The sequence below is a fragment of the Nesoenas mayeri genome, assembly GCF_963082525.1.
Source record: "Nesoenas mayeri genome assembly, chromosome: 4".
NCBI classification, from domain to species: Eukaryota; Metazoa; Chordata; class Aves; order Columbiformes; family Columbidae; genus Nesoenas; species Nesoenas mayeri.
The window spans coordinates 73,551,774-73,568,176 of NC_137540.1; the positions used below are offsets into that span (position 1 = coordinate 73,551,774).

Below are 16,403 nucleotides of genomic sequence, written 5' to 3' on the forward strand. Positions count from 1 at the left end.
TTCAGAGTTTGAACCAGGTCTCCTCTTCTATCACTTTGTAGTGTATTCATGGTTCCATCATCATCATCCAATCTCTCACAGGTTTGATGAATTTGAGTAAACACCAAAATCGATCAACCAACCAACCAACCATCATGAGATGCAATGACATCAACAGTCATCTTGGATTAGCTACATCCACGGAAGAACAGAATCATTTCCATAAAAAGGACTCATAAAACACAAATAAGACCGTTTAGCATTACAGTTTATTAAAAAATAATCCTTGCAGATAACCTCTCAACAGTAGAAGAGGGCAAAGTAGATGTATTCAAGTGTATGGACAAGCTGTGGTCCTCTTTGCTCTTAAGCTAATTGGAAATCAGTTACAGTTCATTCTCTGACACTTCCAGAAATGCTGGGGAAGGTCTTGATATGAACCTTTCTGGAGTGTCTAGCTTAGCATTTCTGAAGGTGGAACTAATTGATTTCCAATTAAATATGACTAACTAACACCTTTACAATTACTAATCATTACACTCGACACATGCTTCCTCCAAGACCTCCCAAGACATTTTTAGAGATGTAAATTAGCAAGAGTTAATTGAAAAGCAAGGTTTCAATTTCCACTTTCTCTATAAACCAGGAGTTCCAACAACCCAGTAACTTGACGGTAACACACCAGTCTTTGCTTAACCTGGACGCTACGTGATCTTCAGCAACGTGTTTATTAACCACAAAAGGAGAGTTTTCATTTGTCGTCATTTTTCCCTTATACCTGGACATCCACAACCAAAACCACCAGTGAGAGTTTTGACAGCACATCCAGAAATCCATAGGCAATTTCACAGCTACTTAAGAGAGTCAGTAACTCTTTAGCTTATTCAAGTAGTCTACAAGTAATGAACAGAGGAGAGAGACACTTCTAATTATATATTTTCCTAAAAATTGACATTTCTGCACTGCATTGACAGTTCTGAACACAGGTCTTTATAGAGCTATACAGGATGACCTGCTATTGAATGTGGCTGATGACGAGAATGGAGTGACTGTAATGAGATGGAAAAGTGTTTCTCACATTGTCAAAAACAATAAGGTGTTTTACATAAGAATATCTATTATTTAAAGGTAGTAAGAAATCCAAAGTATCTGTTTTGCATTGCTAGAATTTCATGCTAGTTATCATTATTACTCTGACATCTTGAATCACCAGGGGTATTTTGGTCAAAAACATGATTAATATAGTGCATTTTTATATATACTGAAAGATGTATGCTCTATAGATGATGGACTTCTTATCAGCAGAAACCCTAAATTCTATACAGAAAGGACATCCAGTCAAATGCCAGGGATGACCAAGATATAAATACCCGAGAAATAACAGATTTAATTTGCTTTAACTTGGAGTCACAGTTTTTTTCTTCTTCCCTTTTCTGTTTTTAAATGTTTCCTTTATAGAAAAGGCCATGGTTCAGTGCACTTGAAAATTAAAGACTACCATGTAAGATCAAGGTTTGAGTCTGTCCATTCATGAAAGGAAATTAAAATCACCACCAGAAGTACCACTTTTTATTATGCTGATAGAAACCACTCAGAAAATACCAGAAGGAAGAAGTATACTCAGCATTTAATATACTGATTTTTTTCTTTCCTTATTTTCTTGGTTAATTTATTAAAAGATGTATAAATGCATAGCTAGATATTAGTGGACAGATTCTGATGTTATTCACTCTGTTCCAACTCCATCTGTACTGTATTGCAAACTCAGGCAGGTTAAATATCCAAGCACAAACTGTAGTGCCATGGAATGTGTGAAATTAGTAAGTATGAAATGATTCTGAGGCTAGTTAAATGGTATATGACATTAATCTGGATACAATATTAAAAATATGCAGGCTAAATACATTGAAAAATGTTTTCCTTCTTCAACCTGAACAGTTTTGACAATCACTGCAGGGTGATGCCAGTGAATTAGACTCCAAGAAATAGCTCCCCATCTAAACTTCCTAAAACTTTACTCAGGTTGTCTTCTGTAACCTACTTTATGTTGATTTAATCAATCCCCCTTAAACACATATAAACTTAGTTTGCACTTCTTAAAATGTTTTATAATAGCACATTTAATAAAGCTAATTTAAATCCGCTAATTTATAGAGATTTGCCAGAGGCTTTGAAACTTCAGAAAATGTGTAAACTTAACAGTTTGGCTGTGATAACAGCTCAGACAGTGGAAATTAAGCCCTTTGCATTACAATCATCTTCAAATTAGATTCCTAGTTTTATGGCCAAAAAAAGTACACTTCAAAAATACAGAAGAAAAACAAATTTACAAAAGATACTTCAGGGCTACGCTGTTTATTCACCCAAGTTTGTCTTTTCAGATCCATGTGCCACAGTTCTTGAATTCAATCACTGTTCTGCCTCAGCATCACTGCCCCAAACATACAATGAGGTCTCTTATTTTAAGACTACCTGGATTCTTTTTTACAAACAAATTTTGGACTAATAAGAGCAAAGTCTCTCATGCAATAGAACTCTGACAGAGCTGTAAGATAATGTGCTTAGGGCCATTAATTCTGGATCTCTAATTCCCATTGTCAGTCTTGCAGCTGATGCTATATAGGTTTGCTACTGTCTGCTCTAATTTCTACCTCTGGAAACAAATGATAATAGATTATATGCCAGTGTAGGAATAGGCAGATTGGTTGGGATCCAGGCTGTATCCCAGGTGACTGGAAGAACGAGTGAAACAAAAATAAAAGTATTCAGCTCTTCACAGTGATGTATCAATGAGCTTCATCTCCTCTAGAAGAATTCTTCACTTCATACATAGCATTTAGATGGTAACCAAGTGATCATTATTGTCATCTGATTTGCAGAAAACGTCAGCTTTCCTTGAAGAAAGATATAGTTGACATTTTGAGGGGTACTGTTGCAGATCTCTCCCCAAATTGTTATATGAGAGAAGGCATTAAGCCCTACCCCATGAAGGCTCATAGGGTAGCTGTCTTTTAAGGGACACAACCTTACTGCTTTCAACCTTTTTTTGGTATCTGTAAAGTTCAGGTCATCTTTCTAGTTTTTTTTTTCCTGCTACTTGCATCAAAATATTCAGAATGTAACCTGGAATATATTCTTGGACAACATCTTTTTAGTCTTTTCTCCTGCATCAATGCTCTTTCCTTTGGTTCAGTCATTGCTTTAGCTCCTACTTTTGTGTACTGAGAAAAAGAATGAAGGTGTTCTGCAATCAGTGGACTGTTGCATAAACAGCCTGCTTTGAATAAACCTGCATGATCCTGGGAGAGGAAAAACACGTTCAGCTTTCCTGTCCAAATGCTAAAACATAGAAGAGTTTCATACACTATTAAAACATCACATTTTTGCTTAGAGACCACTGAAATGCAAGGGCTATGAATAGCAGCAAACTGTAAATAAACTGAATTCGGAGCATAAAAGCACATTGATTCCCAGGTTCTGAAATCACAAAGTGGTTTGTATTGGTCATTTATTGAAGACTTTTCTTTTTGGTAGATACATATGTAATGAATCTCCTTCATGCATTTTTATGCACGAGAGCTTCAGTTTTCCACGACTCCTGTAAAACAACTTTTACTGCATCAGATTACTGCATTCCTTGATGTCTACCAGCACGCAGTCCCAGCACCCAGCCGCACGCAAACACAACCACCAGCTCTGCAACAGATACTTCAAAAAGAAGATCTTTTTCAAATTAATACAGTTGTGAAAGAGAAAGCAAACAGAACGGTTTTGCCCTTCCTCCAGCATTTCACAACCGAGGCTGCTTTAAAATTAGCACAATCTTTGGCGTTACTTGGATTTCCATGTGAAACTTCTTCACTGAGAATTCATGCAGAATTGTGAGCTGTCGGTTCTGATCGCGTTCACCAGCACACAGGCTTCAGACTCTATCTCATAATAGCAAAAGATGGCCAGCGTTTTCCTGACAGAAGTATCGTATATTTTCCAGTCAGTAAATATTACAGAGAGATCTCATTGTTGATGCATTTCCCATAGATAATGGGGACTGCAAATTACTAGGCAAGGATTCTTTTTTGGTGCACAGAACAAAAACTAGCACAATCTGCAGAACTTATTAACTAATTGGGTTTTAAACCCCTTCTTCGCATGCTGCCGACATGGTCAGAGTAACCTATACATTGATCTTATTGCAAAAGCACGGTAATCTTTATGCTGCAAAAAATTATACTTTTGTGTGCCGTAGTGCACACTGCAAAGAAAAAAAGCCTTTAGGAAAGGCATGTGCTGAACACACACAAAATATGCAGGATGGAAAAAGACCAAATGTAATTAAAGCTTATATGAAACCAGACATTCCTATTTGCAGAGCTCTGGCTGCATTTCTATGAGAAAGAACGCACAGAATTTCAAATCATGCTCTATTTAGACAATGTCAGAATAAAACCACATTCCCCCCCACTCCCCCACCCCAAGACTCCAAAAGGCAAATCTCCTCATCAGAATTAGCGAGAAAAAGCAATCCGGAGATATTGGTTTATATATTCCTTCGCAAACCAGGAAATCAAGTATCTCCCTCTCCCGGCTAATAGCTTATAAATTCAGACTTTAAACAAAAGCAAAAACCAAATAAAAAAATCCTAATTCTCAAGCTTCCTACTTAGCACTGCCTCGCTCTTGATGATTTGTGCGGCTGTGTGTGCGTGCCTGCTTGAGAAATGGCGAGATAGGCTTAAAGTATTTTCCATTTCATCAAAGAGCATATATTACTTTCCTGGATTCGCTCGAATGTTGGGTTTCTCTCTCTCTCTTTTTTTTTTTTTCCCCTTTTCTATGCCCAACCCCTTTTCAATCTGCCCATGTCTGAGATGCGGAGTGCAGGCGTACAACCATGAGCAGCTTACGACACTCAGTGAACACTAGGTGCCTCTGCATGCTCTAGCAACACACTGCTCAGCTGAAGGGAAGGGATTCTTGCTGTCTCTCTCTGCTCTAAGCATCACCTAACAAGCAAAGCGAACAAAGAATGGGAAATAAAGCTACCCTTAGCCGGTCAGTGACTGAACGGTAACCTCTCTACGGAGCAAAGGTTGTGCCGGTCAATGGTCGTTGCAAATGACGGACATTAAAGAGATTGCCAAATCCTGTGGAGGCGTTAGTAAAGAGTTTGGAGTTTTTTTCACGCCACAGTGTTAACCGCAGAGAAAAAGGACAGAGAGAGAAGGAGAAGATCAAGCTCATGTACATAGTTCTGAAACTTGCAGGTCCTAGGAGTCAGCTCAAAAGCTAAGCTGGACAAGCCTTTCGCTCTTTGAGCAGAAGCGAAGTGAGACATTGTGAGCTTGCCAGCCCTGCACAAAATTGAAAGGGACTGAATTTGTAGCACAGAGGGGTCTTTTTTAGCTCTGCATATAATTAGTCCAAACACAAAGGAAGCAACTGAATGGAGGTTGTCACTCTCTGGAAAAGGGTGGGTAAGACACTTTTTAATTAAATTCTTTCATGAAGAAAGATTTTTTTTTTCCTTTGCTGCAGCATTTAACATGAACAAAATCACTATCATTTTACCTTTGAATGTCTGTGAACTTTAATGCTGCACAGCTCTGCATGTTGTAAAGTGAAATATTTGCCTCTGTGTTTGTTCTGTTTGCTGTTTTGCTTTGGTTTTCTGCCTTTTTTTTTTTTCATTTATTTTCTTTTTCCTTAAATAAAATATGATGTAGAATTTGAAAAGATTCAATGGACATTCTCAAGCATATTTGGAAATATTCTTGCTAATGGATTTCCTTCTTATTGGTCTCTGTTTAAACTGGCTGCTGAGGAAGCCCCCGGGGTTGATTTTGTGTACGCTGGGTATCTTTTCTAAAATGCTTCCAGCCGTGAATAGTGGGTGTCCACAGCTCTGTCGGTGTGAGGGCAGGCTTTTGTACTGTGAATCACTGAATCTCACAGAGATGCCTCGCAACCTGTCGGGCATGATGGGCTTGTCTCTGCGGTACAACAGCCTTTCAGAGCTGCATGATGGACAGTTCACAGGGTTAATGCAGCTCACGTGGCTCTATCTGGATCACAATCACATTTGCTCAGTGGAGGGGAATGCCTTTCAAAAATTGCGGCGAGTTAAAGAGCTCACCCTGAGTTCCAACAAAATCACCCAACTGCCCAACACCACTTTCCGACCCATGCCAAACTTGCGCAGTGTGGATTTATCATACAACAACCTACAGGCTTTGGAGCCCGACCTGTTCCATGGGCTGAGAAAACTGACAACTTTGCACATGCGGTCCAACGCCATCAAGTTTGTGCCAGTGAGAATTTTTCAGGACTGCCGCAGCCTGAAGTTTCTAGACATAGGATACAATCAGTTAAAGAGCCTGGCTCGAAACTCTTTTGCAGGCTTGTTCAAACTCACTGAGCTGCACCTCGAGCACAATGACTTGGTGAAGGTGAATTTAGCTCATTTTCCCAGGCTCATCTCCCTGCACTCCCTCTGGTTGCGAAGGAATAAAGTTACCATTGTAGTAAACACTTTGGACTGGATATGGCAACTTGAAAGAATGGACCTCTCCGGCAACGAAATCGAATACATCGAACCTCATGTTTTCGAGAGCGTACCTCACCTCAAATCCCTGCAGCTGGATTCCAACCGGTTGACCTACATCGACTCCCGGGTGCTCGACTCCTGGAAGTCCCTCACTAGCATCAGCCTTTCTGCAAACTCCTGGGATTGCAGCCGCAACGTTTGCGCCCTGGCCTCTTGGCTGAGCAACTTCAAGGGGCGCTACGACAGCAACCTGCTCTGTGCCACCCCTGACTACGCGCAGGGTGAGGATGTTTTGGACGCCGTGTATGCTTTTCACTTGTGCGAAGACGAGGCAGACCCCACGAGCGTTAACACCCTCTCCCCGGTAACCAACAACAGCGACCAAACGTTTAGCTACGGCTCTGCCACCGCCACGTACGACGTGCAGGACGGCGACGAGGACCAAACGACGTACGGCATCACCGTGACCATGCCCGGCGAGAACTCGGAGAACGCCGTTCAGATCCACAAAGTGGTGACGGGGACCATGGCACTGATTTTTTCCTTCCTTATCGTGGTTTTAGTGTTGTACGTCTCCTGGAAGTGCTTTCCAGCCAGCTTAAGACAACTAAGACAGTGCTTTGTAACACAGCGCAGAAAGCAGAAGCAAAAACAGACCATGCATCAAATGGCTGCCATGTCAGCCCAGGAATATTACGTTGATTATAAACCCAACCACATTGAGGGAGCCCTGGTGATCATTAATGAGTACGGATCTTGTTCCTGTCACCAGCAGCCAGCGAGGGAATGCGAGGTGTGATTTTCCTTGGGGGATTTAAACAGTGTGCAACCAAATAACAGCGTGCAGGCAGACAGTGGCACCGGGAGGGGGGGTTTGCTGGGCTTTGCTGGTGGTTTCTGACAAGCCCCTCTGCCAAAATTGCTAAGAGGGGCTGTCTAAAAGACTCGACATTTTAGCTTTATGGTGTCTTAAAAACCTTCAGGACAGTCAATCTTAAGATTTCATATGCTAATACTCCCTTTGAAGATCTGTCAATATTCAGGAATCTGAGAGTGTAAAAAGGTACCAATTATTGATCTTTTGTAAACTAAGAAAACTGTTTAAAATAAAAAAAAATAGCATTTACAGTTTTTACAGCCTGGTGTATGTTACATGAATTGTTCCCTGTATACAAAATGCAACAGTTTAACCTCTTTTTTCCTCTTCGTACTGAGTGAAAGTCGAGAAGTAAAAGAAGCCACGTAAAATAGAAAGCTTGAAATGAACCAGATGGCTTCACATTGTAATTAGTACACATTCACTTACATCGTGTTGCTGGAGATATGAAGCATGACACTGGAATTATATTTCTGTTAATGTGCTACCTGTAATCAGATGTCAGTCCAAGGAGCCAGTGCACCTCAGAAAGGCTGAAGTTTTGACCATGTCCCTGGGACAGGGTTTCTGAGTATTTTAAGTACAGCTCACTTGTTATTTGCTGTAAGATCCATAAAAAACCTGCATCGTAAGCCCTAAAAGTATTTTATAGCAAAACTGTTGTTGCAAAGTCTCACTAGAAAAACAAAAAAACACAACAAATAACAAAACTCAAACAACCAAAACACTGCCAAAATGTGCTCATTGTAATTTCCTTTAAAATAAAAAGACAAATATATATGTATATATAAAAATTTAAGGGCTTTTACTAGTATTCCCCACTTTTATGCTTGAGATCTGCTAAAAGCAAGGAAACCCTTGTGTTGTGCACTGTGGTGAATGGAGGAGAGCAAAAGCTGTTCTGTTCTCAGCGGTGAAACCGGGGTATCTTTTAAGAGCAAAACCTCAGCTGTAACACTGTCAGAGTAAGACAGAGAGTTACTCAATCCTGGGTTACTGGGTCTATAGTAAACTGCTAGCAAAGCCTGTCTCGTGTCCCCCACTTCCACCACCAGCCTTCACTAACAAAACAACTCGCAAAATCTCTGCAGAGGCTGAAAGTACATGAACCCTCCTTACTTAAGACTGATAAATGGATTTGATGGCTATAAGCAGTGATTTAATAATGTAGAATCACACAGCTGTTTTATTTGACTGCCCTTAAATAAAGGCTTCCTTTCCTTGTATTTTGGATTTTTCATTGCAGCATGTGAACAACCTACCAATTGATCTTTTCAACAACCCCTCTCGTACTAATGAAGATGAGGTAGTTTTGTAACAGCAGGCAGAGCATCTTGAAATTTTCTTCATACAGAATTACACGCTAATAAAATGCTAACGATAATGAATTGGCTAACACTTCTATGTAATATTTCTCTATCCTTAGGTTACCACCAATAGAGGAAAATTTCAGGAATCTAACATGTTTTAATACAGGTTTTTCCTCCGATTTTATAGCATCGAAGTGCCACCTTGCCACCTACTCTTTAAAAGCTTCAGCAGACTTACAATGCAGAGAATAGGCACCTAATATCCCATTTTTTTCCCTGCACAGCAAAGTTTATCTATTAATTTTGAATGTAAAGAATATCTTCTCTTTTTTTCTGACTAACACTATTTTTTAGGAGTCAGAACTTCCTCTATTTGTTATATCTTACCTTGTTTAATATTAAACAGGGTGATAGCTTCTTAATTCACATTTTTTATTTAGTGAGAGTATAATGTCACCTGTGAAAGCAATGAGATTTTGTATTGGGAGAAGACCTTTTTCATAGAAAATCTCATGAAAATCAACTGCATTTTTACTAAAGCCACTGAAAATTCACCCACATCTTTGAAACAAGCTACGACTGTTAAAACTTGACTTTTCTCTCTTTAAACTAATGTACATTTCTGTGCCTCAGACCCAGAAGGGCCTGATCCATCCCGAATCTCCCAAGAGATCTGAGGGGTTGAGTGTCCATGTATGAACCCACCAGTGAGGGCAGAGTGTCTCTTTGGGTGCCTGCTCCCATTTTAAGCAAAAATACATTATGCCATGCTATCTGAGGGCCAAAATACATATATTTTCCCTGTTAAACCCTTCTCTGAAATCAAAAGGGAATTTAACTGTGAAAAATTGGCTCTCTGATTTAGGATTATATTATATTTTCCTCAGGTCAACATGCAGCACTGCAACCAGAACTGATTACAGCTACTTGACAGGAAGCTTCCAAAACCAACCAAGATTGTTAAAACATTGTCTGCATATGGTAAAAGAGAAAAAGTAAAAGATATATGTATTAGCATTATTTCTATAGTGACCTCCTGTTGCTATAAGGAATATAGTGCAGTCTTGGTTTTGTCCCTGTAAATTTGATGCAAGAGTGATACCGACAAACAATCATCCCATGGTTGTATTTCTATGTATTTTTAGCATATTTGTGGGTTGTATTTTAAACACGCTAGTGATTGCACCCCTCTGGAATTATTCCTGCTATTTATTGGTGTTAGCAACCTCAAGCTACATTTGCAAAGACGTGAGCAATTCCGTCTCTGGAATTTATTCACCCCTGTGCTTCATGCATCTTGCATTGACAGCTCAAGTAAACTGAACAGAGCATTTCTCTTTAAAGGTGCAGTGACTTCCTAAGTGAACGCTGATTTCACTATTGCCTGTTGCCATTTCTCCCAAAGAGAAGTAATGACCACCGATGATTTGCCATCCTTAGCAGGATGATAGATGGATCCACCATGTAGAGCACAGCACTTAATAAACTTCAGGAAACCATATATTTTCAAATCTTCACATAGAAATCTTTCCTAAGGTTCATATCTTCTAGAGACAACCTCCTCATGTTCTCCAGAGGATATATGGAGATCTGGATACCCTCTGGATATCTCCTGGTAGAAACAGAGGTATTATCACTGCTCTTCCACAGCAGGAAGGTGCTCCACAGGGTAACCACATCTATTCTGAAAGTTTACGTGAAAAATATATGGATTGTAAAGGAATAAAGGAGCAAGTATTTCATTTCAATCCAGCTACTGCAAACCCAGTTATTCATCCTGCTCCAGGCTGCTTGCATTGGTATATATGAGAGTTGTTATATTTGTACTGCATTTATAGCTGCTGCAGGGACAGATTTTCCTTAACTCTTTCTTCAAATTTCATGCTCTCCAACTGTCCAGAGATCAGTCATTCCCTCTCTTTTGATGGCCTTATGCTGGCTCCAAAATAAAACGAGAAGAAAAAAGCTTTTGGGGTTAACTGTGACAGTTTTTTGTTCAGGAGATGCTTGGGGAATACTGAAGGAATGAAAATATTTTGAATATTCTGTTAATGTTCCACTTAATAGGACTATCTCCCTTTTATACTTAGATAATTAACATTCTTTTTTCTTTTTATTTAAGTGTCTTTTAACATACAAGGCAGGATGAGAGGTAAAAGAACCTTTTTTGAAGATGGTTAACACTACCAGTGTCATAGATCTCTAATATGCAATCTCTTGCTGCTAACATCAATACACACTCACAGTGCACCCAGTGATGAAGGAACTGTTGCTGTGTATGCTTTGAATGTATATAAGAGACGATTTATTTTCCTTTCTGTCTTTTTTCTTTCCTTTCTGTACTACTTTAAAAAGTCATATGAAACCACAGAATCAATGCTAATGTACCACATTCTGTTTCTGGCCTGAATATGTAAAATGCAAAGAAATTCTGTGTTAAAGCTGCAAATTCCCTCCTTTACCATGCTGTTTGAGTACTGCAGGGGGTTAGACTGAGGGGATGATCTGTTCCTCCATGTGCACAGCAATAGGCAGATGGTTGATGATACCTAAGGATATTTTTTTGTATGTTATAATATATTCTGTATGTTTTTACGGACCATTTTCTTTGGTTCTGATAAAAAGTCACTCATTTACTTCCGAGATGGACAAAATTTGTTCTTTGTATGTGTCTCATCCTGCATTAATAGCAGAATGCTATGAATACCCCTCCTCTTCCCCCTGGCTTCTCCAATGGTATTCAGAATGGCAAATAGAAGGCGAATTTCATTAGGAAGCTTATTTCTAGTGCTATAATAATAATAACAACAGTAATAATAATAAAATAATTTAAGAGGAGACGAAAGATGAAAGAAAGGACTGGAGTAATGACAACTAAATCAGGTTGTTGCTGGCTCCCTTTGCCTTTTCCTTTTTAAATCTAAAGGACTAGCACAGATGCAAAACCGAGACTGAAGGTGGGCGGAGAAAGCAGTTTTAAAAACCGTGCAAGCAGGGATGAAACAGCTTCTGCAAAGGAGGGTACAACAACTAAATAGCTTCATTGAGCAAGAAAAAAGAAAAGGAAAAGCTGAGGGGACAGGACGAAAGGGAAGATGAGAACCAGTGAGAAGTCAAGGGGACCGCTGTGCACACATGGAACATGAGACTTTTTTCACCTCCCACGTTGAAACTGCGGCAAGCACAACAGCAGAGATTGCAGGAGGATACCCAGCATCTCGCTCTCCCTTTCTGCCCATCTTTCCAAACTCTCAGTCACACGCGCTCTCGTTTAGAGGTGCAGACGGACACGTTTTCCCAAACACACGCACGCACGTTCCCCCGTCATTTCCTCTGCCACCTCCTGATCCCAGGGAGTACAATGTCCCCTCATCCATCATTTTGTTTGCTGAATTCCAGCACCGTGTCTCATCCACTGATTATTTTGGCTGGACTTCTTTGCTGTCCTAGTCACAGTTCAGCACAGACTTCCTGTATAATCAGGCTTTTCTACCCAAAATATCTGTTCCCCCCTACACCCCATTCCTTTAGAAACCCCAATTTAGAGATAGGGGGTGATCCTGAGCTATAGCATATTCTCATGCTAATTATATCCACACTCATACTCCCTCATATTCAGCTTTCATGTTCACAGTTATTATGACAAACAAATCTGAGCTATTTTTGCTGTGTTCAGTTTATCATTATGCAGCAAGGTTATACTTTTCCTTGACCTGCTCAATCCAGTCTAATATTAACAAATTGAGTGTTTATATGGGTTCCTTTCCAAGCATGAAGTTGATTAGGAATTTAGGAAATGCTGGTGATTTAAAGATTAACCTTTCATATAATTACTGACATAAAGCAGAGCTATTAAGGTATTAGAACTATTCAGAGTATATTCCACGTGAATAAATAAAAAAACCACAACAAACCAAACATTTAGAGCCATGCAAGACTTTCCATATCAGCCTTTTTGTTTTACAGCAGAAAACCTGGTTAAAGGAAAAGACTAAGCTCAGTCTACCTCTAAAGTTATGTAGAGGAAAGCAAGGCTACAAAAATATTACAGGAACCAAGCAACAATCTTCTGCTGGCAAGACACAGCCTGTAATTGGGTGGGTGGCTGTGAAGATCTGAGATGAATGCTGCAAAGCACTGTAATTTTATTGCAGTGTGTCTGCTTCAAAGCGAACATACTTGCAATGAAATCTGTATTTCCCCGAGAACAGGGCAATTGGTTTCGTTATAACACTAACGCCACTTGTTGGCATTCAGACGTAATTATTCAGCCTTTAAACTGATTAGTGTTGTTTGCTGGTGTGGTAGTTTGGTGAGACAGTCAAATGTAACAGGCTCCACTGAAAGGAGGTTGAGGTCAAAGTAGCCAGATTTACATTACAAGAATAAAAACCAGTTTAAAATAAACATCAGCGTTTCACCTTTCCCTCCACTTCTCCTCTTCCTAAAAATCCACAAACGTACATCACTTATAGAAATTAGAGATAATCAGCAGTGGCTTAAAGGATAATGTTATGTGTGCCTGTGCTTGGCAAACAGCACATACCATTCTGCTACAGCACTTTTTATTTTAAACCATTTTACTGCTCTCATGTTCTTCACATCCCCACCAGACACAGTAACCACAGCTAGAAAGATGCCTTTCCACACAGGCGCTATGGGAACATGACCGATTCCCTTCCATTTTGAGCTAACAAACATGAAATCCAATATTTCTGAGGTAGTAGGTAAATATCAAAATCTCCTTCATCACTGAATTAGTGTTTTCAGCACAGCAGATTCTCTGGCTGACATGGTTTAGACACTAAGCTCTGTCATTCATTTATTGCCAACTTTGTCCTGGCTTTTTTCACGATGTACCTTTCTTCTAATAGCAAACCAGAGCGCAACACCAGAGAGAGGACTAAAATCATATTTTCAATAAAATCTGAGATTAAAAAAATATGCACGGACATATCTAATTGATTTAAGGGTTTATCCAATGAAGGCGATGCAGCTTATATATCCCAAATCTCCCTGACGCAGCACACCTCTGTACTCTAGTGGTTACAACACGGAATGAACAAATATCCTTCTTAGAGCTGGGTGACTCCAACTTTAAAATGCTTTAAAACATTTTCCCTCTAGTTTTTATATCTTCTTACCCGCTTTCCCATTTTTCATTCTCAGAAGCTCCCAGGCAGAGTGAATCGAAAAGGGAGTGGGGAGGGAAACCCTGAAAATCCCAAACTAAGCTGCAAGAACAGTCCACAGCTATTGAGTTGCAGAGGTTTTGATTCTTTTAACAACTGCCAGGGCTTTGAAACGCATCTGCTGTCAAACATCTTTGCAAGACGAGAGGTAAAGTCAACTACCAGGAGTAAACCTTCATCTGTCTCTAGTTCAGTGCCTCTCCTGACAATCTGCCTTGCTTAGAGAGCCTAGTAAATATTAAAGAATGTTAATAATAATAATAATAATAGAGATAAACTACCGAGGGATTTATTTTCCTCCCTCTATTTTTTAAACTTGGCTCCGTACTAAAGTTTATCTTGACAGAAAATTTACGTCCCTGATCCAGTTTATTTCCCCAAGCAATTTTTCAACGGCAAACAGAAATTTGTGGCTGCTGCTAAAAGGTTTGCAATCCCCATGCTGAAGAGGCCACCGCATGTCAAATGTTTGCCTTAATTTCATGTAAATGTCACTCCATATTAGATGTTCTGTATTTCTTTGCAGCTGCCTCCATCTTCGTAAACCTTCCCCTTGCGCCGTAACTACCTTTACAAACAGCCCAGAACCCAACGCTACTGTCAGATCCAATTCCCAAACAACAACTGGATGTAATGAATTTATCATGCTGGAGTCTAATAAATCGAATGTGAATCCTACAGCCTGAAAGACAAAGAAATCCTGGAGACAAGAAAGTAGAAGAAATGCAGCTGACATACTCTCTGTGGGGAAAACACCCCCCAAAATACAACCAGCTTTGTGTTGTAGAAGGTGGAGGGCACTGAGCATCACCTGCAAACAGGTGAATTACACGGAACAGAGAAAATCACTGCCAAAAAATAAAGGGGAAATTGGGAAGGGGGATGGCACCCATAGCAGATTAATCAGAATGAGAATTAGGTGGTAGCCAACACAGGAGAAACTCATCAGGGGACAACAAAGCACTGAGGTGGTATTTGATGAGCAAATGAGTCACTGGAAAGGTGTATTTGCAGTGGGGGAAACAGCAAGACATGTATTTCCTTGGAGCTGAACCCTGAGCTTATTCCTCTGTCCATCTTTGCTCTGTTGCAATGGGCTTTTTTGTATACTTTTAAAAAATCTTAACTATTGCTGCTACACACAGAACTGGACCCTTGCAGATTGTGCTCTTTACTTTATGTCATATACGCTAAACCAGTAATTGTTTTGTTGTTGTTTTTTTTTAATGGGTGGCACTTCTATGCAGAAGGAAGCCCTATTGTATTGGCTTTGTGGATGTATTGCTCTGATTCCAGCAACCATTCAGGATTAAACAAGGTTATTCTAGTGGGTGGAAAGAAGATCTTATCACAAAGTTCCCCAAAGTAGTTTTATGAATTTATACTGTGTATCTTTTATAAAAAAGGGAGTTGAAAACTTTTTATATCCTTTTTTCCCTGGTTATGTTTTCACATTCTGTACCATAATCTGGCCCCAATCTGTCACTTTTCATTAGCAAAGGAGTCAAGCTATGGTTGTTAATGATAACTCTTAATGAGGATTTGATGACTAAGTCCTGCAAAATCAAACTTGAAACAAACACTAAAATCTATCTCAAATCTATTGTTTCTAAGTAATAGAGATGTTGGGAAATAAAAATGAGAGTGTTTAAAGCAAACAGGGCATTTAAAACAACAAATTAGTAGGTTCAAATAGAAATTAAAAAATAAATAGTGCAAAATGAAGTGGAGGAGCTGGTAAAAATGAAGATAGATTTCTTGTAAAAGTAGCTATTGCACCAAAATATAAATACGCTGCAGTTCCACTAATTGAGAGCTGATTAGAGATGATCATAATGGACTGGTAAGTCTTATCTCAATAGCTGTTAAGTTCATTTTAAGATTTATGAAAGTCTGTAATACCATACAACAGGGATAAATTAACTGATAGTCTATGGGGTAACATCATGTTTCCATAATAACCTGCGGTCCTGAAATACCATGATAATATTTTAAAAAGTGTTATATAAAAAAAGGCAATTTTGGATTTGGACTTTAAAATAGTTTTTGACAAAATGCCTTTAAAAAATATTGTTTCCTAAAAGATAAGGTCTATGGTCATGGAAAATTAGCTGAACACCCAAAAATACAGTGGTCTTCTGCTCAATAAAGAAAAATGCTAAAGTGTGGTCCCAAGGCCAGGGATGCTGAATCATCCAAGCCACAATCAGGAAATAAATGGCATTTTTCAAGTGACAGATTATTGCTATCACAAAAAGTAATGAAAATCATGAGGGTGTGCAAAGCGACTTCCAAAGGCTGAAGATTATATAAGCTTTGATGGATGAAATTCTGAATTGTCATATACAAAGCAAAAGACAAGATGTAAGGCAAACGGTTTATCCATGCCTTGGAGAGGTAACTTATATGTAACATTGGACAGCTGTTTTTCTGGATATTGCATTGAAAATCCCTGCTCAGCATGCAAATAAAAAAGGAGAAAAAAAAGTGAAATAACATCT

The 16,403-nt window shown here is 39.2% G+C and overlaps 2 protein-coding genes across 4 annotated transcripts in view; one reads left to right on the forward strand and one right to left on the reverse strand.

Moving 5' to 3' along the window:
* CTNNA2 (catenin alpha 2) overlaps positions 1-16,403 on the reverse strand; it is a gene marked incomplete at both ends in the record, with an annotated part of 482,028 nt that overhangs the window by 153,362 nt on the left and 312,263 nt on the right. The window lies entirely within an intron of this gene.
* LRRTM1 (leucine rich repeat transmembrane neuronal 1) lies at positions 5,261-7,322 on the forward strand (the record flags this gene model as incomplete). Its single annotated transcript, XM_080343718.1, has 1 exon — positions 5,261-7,322. The coding sequence occupies exon 1, from the start codon at positions 5,757-5,759 to the stop codon at positions 7,320-7,322; it is 1,566 nt and encodes a 521-aa protein (XP_080199844.1). The 5' UTR covers positions 5,261-5,756.